The sequence below is a fragment of the Rhinopithecus bieti genome, unplaced genomic scaffold (genome assembly GCF_001698545.2).
Source record: "Rhinopithecus bieti isolate Rb0 unplaced genomic scaffold, ASM169854v2 scaffold_5191, whole genome shotgun sequence".
In the NCBI taxonomy this organism is placed as follows: Eukaryota; Metazoa; Chordata; class Mammalia; order Primates; family Cercopithecidae; genus Rhinopithecus; species Rhinopithecus bieti.
The window spans coordinates 307,359-319,922 of NW_016804727.1; the positions used below are offsets into that span (position 1 = coordinate 307,359).

The 12,564-nt window shown below is 35.0% G+C and overlaps 1 protein-coding gene across 2 annotated transcripts in view; it reads right to left on the reverse strand.

Moving 5' to 3' along the window:
- Nucleotides 1–1,679: 1,679 nt before the first annotated feature.
- VPS50 (VPS50 subunit of EARP/GARPII complex) overlaps nucleotides 1,680–12,564 on the reverse strand; it is a 123,478-nt gene continuing 112,593 nt past the window's right edge. Inside the window, exons 25-28 of one of the 2 annotated variants that reach the window (XM_017870297.1) lie at nucleotides 11,501–11,659; nucleotides 7,454–7,575; nucleotides 5,141–5,328; nucleotides 1,680–2,890 (exon numbers count right to left, since the gene is read on the reverse strand). In XM_017870297.1, coding sequence (XP_017725786.1) covers nucleotides 5,259–5,328; nucleotides 7,454–7,575; nucleotides 11,501–11,659 — 351 coding nt within the window. In that variant the 3' untranslated portion in view covers nucleotides 1,680–2,890; nucleotides 5,141–5,258. Of the gene's footprint in view, nucleotides 2,891–5,140; nucleotides 5,329–7,453; nucleotides 7,576–10,386; nucleotides 10,572–11,500; nucleotides 11,660–12,564 lie in introns of those variants that run through there. The other variant, XM_017870298.1, reaches the window with a different exon arrangement.

Sequence of the window (12,564 nt, forward strand, 5' to 3'; positions counted from 1 at the left end):
TATATATATATATATATGGAAATCCCCCCCACCTTGTACTTCTGTATGCTTTGAGTACAACTTATATTCATCAATTCATCTTCAGATCTGAGTTTTTATTACAAAAGACAACTATGCTTATAAGGTGAATTGAATTACAAGCCTTTTACTACTTTTCGGTGAGTAAAGAAAAAGGTATTTAATATAACAAAGTTTCACTTTAGCACTCAGCTAAATAGACATTTTGAAAAGAAATTTTATTTGAAGATATGATAAAATACCATATGGCCCTGGTTTCAAGAGAAATTCATTTCATAAGTTGTGTAAATGAGTTTATTAGTTAAAGTGAACTTACAAGATCTCTGTTGGTTTTATAAACCAAAGCAAACTAGTTCATTTGAATTGCTATGTGCCCCCCTAGCATTTTTAAATGCAAGACAATGTATTTGTAGAAAGAATCATTCTTTCTCAGGGAATGCTAATTTACCATGCTCCCATGGTAAATTCTACAGGACACTTTCATGGAAAATATCAAAGTCAAGGAAAGTTTAGACTCAAAAAGAATAAACTTTTGGTAATGATAGTAGTTTTTGGAACATGTATAATTCCATTTACGTTCTCAGCTTTTCAATTCTATTTATCTTAAAATTAGTTTCACAAAATGTTACATGGTTATAATTCAATATTACTGTATAAAGTATTTGAAAAATGTCTGGTAACTCTCTTGTGATTAGGTAATTTCATGACTGAAATCTCCTGTTACTGTTTTGATGCTAGCTAGCACTTATTAAGCCACCTTTTAATGCAAAAAAAAAAAAAAACAAAAACCAAAGAAACCTTTTTCAAAAGCATTAAAATATTCACCATTTCATTTGAAGATGGAGAGAGCAAAGTAAGGGTAGGTTAAAAGGTCTGTCAGATTGCATGGTTGAGTCCCTAACAAGATAAGTAATTCTTTTGTATCAATTCCTATTACCTTGGAAAACACTGGACTGTACCAGGCAGGTAATTACTGTTCATATTATCTAGGGCCAACTAAAGTAGAAATTAAAGGAAGCCAACTATAAAATCCACGTAGAAAAGACAAATAAGCAGCTCCTCATCAATTGAAAATTTAAAAAGATTGATTAGCTCTTTATGTGCCCAGCTAAATATGCCATTTAAACTCAAGGACCCAGCTTATCTCATGTTTGTTTTCTTCAAGTGGCTGCACATAAATAATAGCTACAGGCAGAATCTACTTCACAAGTACATAATCTAGCCACAAGCAAATCGCAATGGCACCAAACTCATACCTTTTTACAAGAGGAAAGTTTTAAACTGACAGTAAATGAACTGTGAAGTGAGAGGATGAAAACAGCATACAGACACACACAAGCATATTCTGAAAGTGCTTCACATTACACTGTTCACTTACAGACATCGCAGGGACTGATGGACACAGAGTAGCAATTGTTTCCTTATCACCTCCATGCTTGATCACATGCCATCCTGTGCCATCCATTTTATCACCTTAGGTCCCAGAAGACTCACAAGACCCAAGGCCTGTTTCTCACATGATTCCTTTGGATTCTGTCAGCTGTTGATGTTACAGGTCATGCATGGCAATCATTGGACCAACGCCACACAAGTTTAGATGTCTTCCACTCGCCAGTCAGAAAGAACACACACAAAATTCCTTATCAGATAGTTGGTAAGAATACATGGAAAATGGATTTTCATGTCACATATATTAGGAGAAGATCCCTGGCTTCAGGGCAAAGTTTAGAGGAACAACACATACTTACTGAAGACTAAGTGGATTCCAGAGTTCATCATTGGCTAGACTGATATTATTTTACATTTGTGTTACAAAAGGCAGATATTTAAGAAGAGTGAACATATGACCATACATTTATGCGTGACTAGCAGACAACTGTTTCCTGAGTCAGTTGACCTGGGTTTTACTGTCCTAGGACAAAATGTGAATTTAAAGAGACCAAAACTTTCAACAAAAAAACCCATATGTTTATAACGAAAGATAAAAGAAAATCTCATAATCATGATTCTGTATGCTACTCAGGCATTGAAAAGGTACACTCAATGAAATTACTTTTCACCATTGGTTTCAGGATACAAAACAATTAAAATTAGAACATGCTACTAAAAGTTGTTCATGACATCTGCATGCCACACAAAAAATCAAAATGTAGTCTCACATAGGCTGATCATACTAGAGTATATTTATTACATTTCATCATTTATGATCACTTTGTTATAACTAAATTAACCCTGACATAAACTTTGACATTTTAAAAACAGAGAACATACTGATTTTTCAACTATGTTACTTACACGTGTTTTTTAATTCTCATGCAGTGCTCATAATTACGAGATACTACACATTTACCCTCACATTATGCTTAGTAACAACCAAGCTCAGAGGGTAGAAAAATGCCAACTTCATTCTCCATAAACTTCCCATACATATATTAAGCCACTGTTCTTCTAATTATATACTTATGGTACATTCTTCTGTAAAATGTATAACTGTAGTCACATAACCATTGCTATGACAAGGCAACAATATCATTTCAGATTACAACAAATGAGACCAAAAGTTGAAGAGACCACAGCATATAAAAGTCATGAGGACACCACACACATTTCAATGTTTTTCACTTTCCAGTCGAAAAAAACATGCACTAAGTTTTTTTAGCAGATAGTTGTCAGAAGTGCATTAAAAAACTGGCTTTCAGGTCATATATGTTGAGTGAGGATCAATGCCATTGAGGAAAAAGAGCAGTGTTCATTATCTTTTAGGTCTGTCTATATCATCTATAGCTGCTAGAAGTTTTTGTCTTGCTTTCTTATTGATATGGGATCCCAGGCAAACATTCACCAGATTGGTCAGCTGCTTCGTTGAATATTCCTGCTCAAAGAAGAAATATCCAAATTTAGTACCCTAAAAGGAATGTATCTGATCGGTGCAACAAAAGAATAGGCGGATATTCAGGTGCAGTGGATAGTTACTGAGCATTATAAACCAGTGAAGAACAGTGGAAATTACAGTTGGCAAATGAAAGGCAAATTGTTTACTGAGCTGTAATAGGAGGAAATAAGAATACTATAGTACACATTTCAATTAGTAAGCACTAGTATCTGTTTTAATATGGCAAAGTAATCTGACATGCATATGCTTATTACTACTTTGATGATCACACACTTTACACTTGTTTCTGTGATAGTCTTTGTTATTGAGTCATCAAAATACATTGACATTTCAAATTTTTTAAATGCTACTGATGAAGTATTTTTCTGGTCCTCTACATTTTGTAAACACTTTAGTTAAAAAAAAAAAAATCTCCAACAACAGAATAACAACTCTTCTAAGATACAACAAATGAATAAGGTAATAAGGATCACAAAGTTAGGGGAGCTGCAAATAAAATTAAGACTACAAGTATCTTTTGCAATCCAAATCCATCTGGTTCCTGAATTTCAGATATTGAATTGCCAGGATGAGAATAAACAGGGATTCATCAGAAATTTCTGCAGATTGATTTGGTACTGGAGGTTGAATAGCAAGAGTTCAGATAGGTAAAGATAGCTGTGTACTATTATCTAATAAGAAAAGAAAATGTGTCTTTATTGAAGGTAACCACTAAATATAGTACAGTTTCAAAATAGGAGAAAGAATTGATTTTAAAAACTTAGCAAACTGCTCAGTTTGTGTATCTGATCTCTGAGAACACCTGTCCCCACCTGGTAAGTAATCTCATTTAACCACTCAGCACTCAGTGAGAATCCATTCTCAGTAATTACTGGACTCAACATTTTAGGGAGTTTCCTTCAAAGACAGAAAAGGGTGTCCCTGCTGCTGCTGGGGAAATGTCACTGAATTACAAATATCAATCAGTTAAAGCTCTTTCAAAGTACTAAGCTGAAAAGAAAAAAATCAGTCCACTATATTAAAAGAGTAAATCCAAAAAATGGGCATCATTCTTGCATCAAATAATGTGTATTTAGAGCTGTGCCTTTTCTCCTCAGCTACTTTGTACTCTTTCCCAAAACCCTTTCCTCAGTACCAACCCAGAAGTGTTTACAGCTTACTTTACTAAATGGATTCTAGCAACATTCAGCAGTCCATCTGTATCTAGGTTTAACATTTTGGTTCTCAAATGTCAGTGGGGCTAAACATGGTGAAGTTTTTCTCAATCTGGCTTACTGGCCAAACTCATTAAAAATAACACATACATTCCTACTTTGCTTCTAAAGATCCAAAACCAACTAAGAGTGGGGACATTCACATAAGATTCAGGCCAATGTGAACGTTCTAGGCTAATGGTCATTTTATCTCTTTACAGTGTTAAGGCCAGAAAGGATGAGTCTGAGCAGGTATATACAAATAATTGTCTTCTTACCCAAATGAAATAAAACTTGGCTTAGCTTTTACGTATGACATTCATAGGTTAAGAAAATGTGAACCCTAGACTTATCAAAGTAATGAGGATTTGGTGATGATTTTAACACATGCCATATACAGAAAAGCTTCCCATACCAAGCACACTGAGTTGAACTGTGTCAAAAATTTGGCATCCTATGTAACAATGTATTTTTCTTTATCTATATAGTCATACAAAAGAAAATAATCAAATATATTTTAAAGGTAAAATCTAATGTAAGATGCAAGTTAAGTTTAGCCATTTAAATATTAATGTCTTCAATCATCACTAATACATGTCAGTGTGTACGTTACCATTTCATTGTTGAGGAGTACGAGAAGGTTTGTGTGAGGTTTAAGTTACATAATCGATTATGGCTTATGAATCATTTCATTGTTTCTGTATTCAATCTGTCTCAGCATTTATCAACTTCAGCCTTTTCCTATAATACAGTTGCAGGAAAAATTTAGCTAATGTCTTGACTTTGGCTGTATTTCTAGATAATTACAGTAACAGTTCACAAAGGGCTGAAGAAGATTTGATGAGTCAAAGGGTACTGCTTAGATACAGTGCCCTTAGTCTGAAAATGGCAAAGAACTGACCTAAGTAGTTTGTATTAAAAAAGCAAATGTTTCTTTATATTTCACTCTCATGATTTTGAATTAAATAACACACCCAACAAGAACAGCAAGAAGAAAAAGGAATAAAAACTTAATTAACTGTTTTCCAGCTCTCACCCTGTGCTCTTTGATCCAGCGTTCCATGTCATTCTCAGTTAGGTAATAGGCTTTAATATAAGTTTCCACAAATTCTTTATCAGGAATGGGTCTAATATCTGTTAGTTTTCAAGTTTCATTAAAACTGTTGAAAATCCAATTGCATCAGGGCACGACCCTCATTACTGCACTTCTTGACATTGGCATATCTAAGATGCAAAACAATAAAAAAATACATTATAGGATAATTAGAAGCAAAAAACTGCCGGGTATTTGAAGTTTTCTCTAACCTATATTTGGACAGATTCCCCAGAAATGAGAGGGTTATAGGAAATAGAGAACATAAGTCTTCAGTCAGAAAGACTGGGTTGTGTTTGTGCCCTGTCATTTTACCCATGGGGTCCTCAATTTTCTCATCTGCAAAAAGATCCAATGAGTTCAAGGCTCTTTGTTGTGCTACAGACCATAGTTCTCTGTATCCAATTAACATAATCGTCTGTAAGAAAGTGAAACTGATATTCCAGTTAATCTGGCTGACAAGAGTTATTATAAAACTAAGCTTTAAATACTTCAAAGTAATCTTAGTTTTATGAAACTGTTCAATATTGTAAGTATTCAATGCAAAAGAAACAAATGAAATAATTCTCCCATGAACACTCTGAAAACATAAAGAAATGTGTAAGCATGTAAGCATAGAAAGTATATACATACTTTTCACGATAAAAAGTTTATAGACTTATTCTGACATTCTACACTACTGAAACAGTGTGTTTTAAGGTGGACTAGTAAGAAAGACAAATATACTAACCCTAACAATACAACACTTTATTATTCATTAAGTCAGTGTTCCATTTCTTCAATCAATCACACAAAACACAGAAAATTCAACTGTGGGAATGAGGTACTTACCCTAAGGAAAGTTACAAGAAAATAAAAGCTTATTTTATTTAAAATGACCAAGCTTTTTTTTAAAAAAATAAAGAGTATTTTATACAGAAATATTTATTCACATTTCTACTTAATTAAACAAATTTATTTAAAATACTCTTCATTCGTGATTGTTAACACAGCTGTTTTATAATTTATAGCACCGTTGGTTTCAATACAGGGTGCCAAGACTGTTGTCAGCTTGTCACTGTCACCTTCCCACTTTCTAATACATTCTTTTGTATAACAAATGAGAACAAAAGAAAAATCAGACAAATGATAGTGTGAAAATTCAACTGATGTGCAATTCTAGAGCACTGTACAGGGTCTTTGAAATAGCTGTTTGCTTCTCAGGGATATTTCAAATGTACTACTGATCCTTATTTGTATCGTAGATGTTATGGGCAGAGTAAGCATGGTCTCTGAGTAAACAGGAAAATTACTATTAATAGATCTATAACTTCAACACATGAAAGATTTATACAGTTTACAATGATATGATGGTGATTATTATTAATGATGATATAAGGGTTTTGAAGGCTGATTTTGCCATCAGAAATCAGGAGTACAACCAGGTGCAGTGGCTCACGTGTAATCCCAGCACTTTGGGAGGCTGAGGTGGGCAGATCAACTTGAGGCCAGGAGATCTAGAACAGCTTGGCCAACATGGTGAAACCCTGTCTCTACTAAAAACACAAAAAATTAGCAGGCATGGTGGCACACACCAGTAGTCTTAGCCACTCAGGAGGCTGAGGCATAAGAATTGCTTGAGCCCGAGAGGCGGAGGCTGCAGTGAGCCCAGATTGTACCACTGCACTCCAGCCTGGGCAACAAAGCAAGATTGTCTCAAAAAAAAAAAAAAAAAAAAAAAAAAAGAAAGAAAAGAAAAAAAGAAATCAGGGGTACATATGCCTTTAAAAACTGTGTGAACTTGTTACCTAACCTCTTTAAGCCTCGGTTTTCTGAGACTAGGTTCTCTCATTGATGAAACGGAATCATAGTACCTTGCAAAGAGAGTTTATTTCAGGTTTGGTGATATAATCCTGAGAAATGTTTGGTTTAGTAAATAACACATAGTTAATGCTCAAAAAATGTTAAGTATAACAATCATCATCATCATAATTTTATTATTAGGTAATAATAATTGTTAGTTTTAACTTTCAGATAACCATTAGATTCTGCATTCCTCACTCATCTACTAGCTGGGTCTATGCCACTAGCAAGAAAAGAAAGCAGAGATAAAGACAGACACAGTGGGGTCTAAGGTTTTTTCTCTAATTATATCCCAAACTTGTCTGCTAGTTATCATTATTTCTACTTATTCTCTCCAACCATTAATACCATATGTTATTCATATATTACAATTTGTCATTAAAGAAACAAATAATGCTTTCATGAAAAACTTACCCTTCTACAATAGTTCGATTAGCCAATCGTATACAATGTTCCCAAAGTATATTAGATACAGGCAAGGGTATACGAACTCTCTTAGAAACTTCATTTAGCCTCCTGTTAAACTGCTCAAATTCCTAAGAAGACAAATAGTAGCCATTTGTGAATATCATTAAAATGCCACAATGCTCTCCCATAAAAATGGTTTAAATAAAAAAGATTTAAAAAGACTCAGAATCAAACCAAGTAAAATAAAAAAAGATAATGCCAAAGATAATTTGGACTTAGTATGAAGGTCTTAAAAATATATATACACTAGTTTGAATACATTCTGTTATAATACAGAGTATACTACATTTTATTGCAAAAGGAGTAAGTGTCATTAACTGATTAAACCATGTTAACAATGTCCAAATGTCTCAAAATTTTCTATGGTTGTCAGTACAGATTAACATAGCTGAATGACCTAATTTGGCTTCAAAAATATCTTCAAGAAACCCAGGTTTAAAAACATGGTTTGATATGTGTTCAGTTCAGAACTATTTGTGATTTGTAGCTATACTCCTCAGAGTGCAATCTAATAAATTATCATTTTTCCTAAACATTTTTTAAAAGTAAATAATTATATGGGTTGAGGATGTCTTATCTAAAATGCTTGGGGCCAGAAGCGTTTTGGACTCTGGACTTTTCCAGTTTTGGAATATTTGCATTATACCTACTGGTTGGGAATCCCAAATCTGAAAATCCCAAACCAGAATTCTGAAATGCTCCAATGACCAATTCCTTTGAGTGTCATGCTGGCACTCAAGAAGTTTTAGATTCTGGATTATTTCAAATATTAGATTTTCAAATTTGGGATGCTCAACTGTATACCAAATGATTAAAAAATCATACTCTATCCGCAAATTGTTAGTACAATGGAAACAATAAAACACAGTTTCTATTACCTACAGAAAACTGAATATTTTATTGTCTTTTATGACATGATTGTACTAAAAATATAAATACATATACCTGATTTAGACAACTCCAATAATTAGACAGAAACAGCAGAAGGTCTAGCCTTCAATGAATGTGTTTTTGGTCTCTTTGGACTATTACTATTTAAATATACTCATTTAATATTTAATGAAGTAAATGCTGTTGACTCTTCCCTGGCAATATATTTCAAATATAAGAAGGCTTGGGCCGGGGGCAGTGGCTCACACCTGTAATCCCAGCACTTTGGGAGGCCAAGGCAGGCGGATCATGACGTCAGGAGATCGAGACCATCCTGGCTAACACGGTGAAACCCCGTCTCTACTAAAAATACAAAAAATTAGCTAGGCGTGGTGGCGGGTGCCTGTAGTCCCAGCTACTCGGGAGGCTGAGGCAGGAGAATGGCGTGAACCCGGGAGGCGGAGCTTGCAGTGAGCGGAGATCCTGCCACTACACTCCAGCCTGGGTGACAGAGCAAGACTCCATCTCAAAAAAAAAAAGAAAAAAAGGCTTAAAATCACATTTTTCTTTAGTTACCTGAATAGAGAAGCTACACAATGTTTAACATGACTGACATGTGTTCAACTTTTCTAACAACACATAGGAGAAAAAAAATCTAATCCGATCACCACTCAGGCAATCACATAATGATAACTGTGTTATCCTCTGCTCTTTCGCTTCTTCTTCCTAAATCACAATTTTTCTTGCTAATTTATTTTTAACAATTAATTGCTTTTAATCATTAAAAGAAGTGGATTGTCAATTCACGAAATTTATCTTCGAAAATCAAAACTGTATAAATAATTGCTCTTTGTTGTTTCATTTCATGGATCTAGGAGAGTAGTAGTATTTGTTACTGTATTTATTTATGCATTCCTTAAACTGCTTTGGATTTCAAGAGTCATAATTCAATATTTTTCATCAATATTTTATTTAAAAGATAAAGCTATATGTATAAAATGCTTTCTGTACAAAATAACATTCTACTTATTGCTAAATTCAATGTTCAAAAATGCTTGTCATAAAATGAATCATACAAACATTTCATTTTTCTTATGATTCTATTGGGGCAACATAAGCAAACTGTTTAGACGTAGATGCTTAGACTTAGAAAAGTAACAGAAAGAACAAACGTTATCATAGATAATTAACCTTTATGCTTAAAGAAGGCCTTAAGCTGCTAAAAATTGGGCTAGATTAATAATCTGAATAACACAAGTTCTTTCTTATAAGTGGAATAACAAATAACTGAAAAAAGCAGCCTCCTCATAGTATGTGTATGTGTTGAGCACAGAAGTCTTTTTCTCTTGCACCCCTATAAGGTCCATGGTTAGTATGTTCTATGGTCTGAATGTTGTGTCTTCCCTAAATTCATATGTTGAAATCCTAATCCCAGGGTGATAGTGTTGGGAGTGGGGGCTTTTTAAAAGTGATTAGGTCATGAGGGCCAAGCTCTCACCAAGGGAATTAACACCCTTATAAAAGAGCCCCAGAGAGTTGCCTTGCCTCTTTTACCATGTGAGGGTACAGCAAAGTGACATCTATGAGAAATAAGACCTTCACCATACACCAAATCTGCCTGAGCCTTGATCTTGATCTTGAACTTCCCAGCCTCCAGAACTGTGAGAAATAACTGCTCTGCTTAGAAGCCACCTAGTCTGTGAAACTTTGTTGTAGTATCCTAAAGGACTAAGACAGCATGTCATAAAAAATAGAACCACTTTTTCAAAAACAGAATTGTTAAAAAATAAAAAAAGGGGGGGTAGTATCATTATTTATAAATCACATTTGTCTTTTACATTCCAAATGAAAATTTGCAATTGAAATCTCCTGGGTGCTCTAGAAACCAAGTGATTTCTTTGATTATCTTTCAAGGTCAATAATCTCTGAATTCCAGAGTGGCAAATATAGAGCGCGCTTGGTGTCACTCCCTGCTAAGATCTCTATGGAAACTCCTAGCAATTGCTTACTGATGTTGGCATGATTAGTCCCGGAGTCTGGAGACAGCCTCACGGTCTTCAATCTAGGCCTCCAAAGGGGACCATAAATTGCTGGGAGTTGGTGACTGAAGAAACTCCATTACCATCTCCATTTTAAATCTATGGCTCTGTTCATTGGTTCTCAGATGTCCTAGGCTCTCATTTGTTGACTTGGTCTAAGCAGGTAAGAATGATTGTGTAAATGAGATTAAAGTAAGGAGGTTAAGAAGGGACATTTTCTTTTCAGTTACAAAATGAAAGAAAACAAATTTTTTTCTGAAAGTTACTTTCATTTTCTCAGATACTCTTTCCACACCTTATTTCCTTACTTCCCGCAGGCCTCATCTCCAGTCTCACCTTATCAGAGTCCTTCTCTGAGCATGACAAATACATGGTCTTCCTCTTCCACCCACATCCTGTCATTCTCTGTCTCTCTTCAGATGATTTTGGTTTTTTTCACAGCATTATTCATCATCTGACATTATATCTCAATTTATCTGTTTACTGCTATCTCTGCCCTGCCATGTAAATTCCTTGAGGGCACATAAGTTCCCGAATTCACAGCTATACTGCTAGCACTTCTATCAGTGTGTGGCACATGCCAGTTATCTACAGATATCTATTCATGCATAAATGAAAAAAAAAAACCACAATTCTTTCCAGAAAACGTATACACACAGGTCACTGACTCCAAAGAGGTGTTTGTATGACACACTGCAAAAGTAGTGTGATTTTTACTCGGAATAATCAAAGGCATGGTCTCTTGCTAATGAATATTATGCTAAACTACAGAAATAATTTCTAATTAAACAGAAATATCTTCTTGTCATTATAGTGATGGCTACTGAGATTACATAACATGAAAGTCAGCCACAACATACAACAATTCAAAATGGGAAATTAGTTTACAAAGCTAAAAAAGTCTATGATGTATTCTTAGATCTAATAGAAGACAAATTCAGAAAATAAGCCTATTTCAATTCAGGGTCTTTAATGCTAGAAATGTGGTAATAACTATAATCTTACTATTTTAGAGCAACTGCAATAAAGGAACACTTCTCTTAGTAGACTGATCTTTAGCAAAGGTGTTTCCCAGAACACTTGCCTTTAATAGTGCATCTACATATATGTTGTGCTGTGACATAATTTCTTTTACATCCCATTTCACATTAGCCATGAGGAGCAGCATCTGTTCATAATCAAGGGCTTTACCAGCTACAATCCAGTAAATTGGTTTGCGTAGTTCACTGGCAGTTGAGACTGTCTGAAATAAATTTCACAGAAATGGAAACAATTATTTTCTAAAAGCATCATATTGATAAAGAATACTTGCCCCTGTTTCCAGCATATATCATATCTGAAAATAAAACACTATATATTTGGAGATTTAAATTACGAAAATATTTTAAATATTTGAGTGAAGGCAAAGGCCTTACTCAAAACATAATTTTGAGACATTCAATAAACTTGAAGCCATTGACACCGCAACTGTAAAAGAACTAGAGCTCTTCATGGAGCCTAGCAATTACTTCTCAAATTCTTCTACTTCTCTCCATTTCCACTCCCACTACATGACGTCAGGATTCTACCATCTCTCCCCTGCAATACTGTAGCAGCCTTCAAATTAGTTTTCCTGTCTCTAGGACTGCCGTCTACAGTTCTTTCTTCACAATGCCCCCAGAAAACTCTTTCTAAAATACAAATCCAGTCATGCCACTCACCTGTTTCAAACCCTCCAGGAGCTTCCATGCCCTCCAAATAAAGTCCAACTTCTGAAGCAGGGTGCTGTATATGCCAGTGGCTCCTGCTTATTGCCCCAGCCATCTTTCTCATTCCCAGACCTCCTCCCTACTCCAATGAGCTTTCCTCAGCTGTTCGCATGCACCATGCTCTTTCTCACGGGTCTTCACATATGCCATTCCCTTTGTCTAGAATCCATTCCTCATTCACCCTACCTTGCTGGTCCAGTTTAAACATTACTTCCTCTAGATAGCCTTTCCAGATGACCTTCTCCCACCCAGAGCCTCTCCTGTCCTCCACTCTGGGTTAAATACCCTCATGGCACTTTCCCCTTACCACAGTACTTATCATGCTTTATTTTAATAGTTTTAACTGGTGCTTTCTCTCTCACTAGTCTAAAAGTTACATGAGGTGCTCAATAGTATGTAT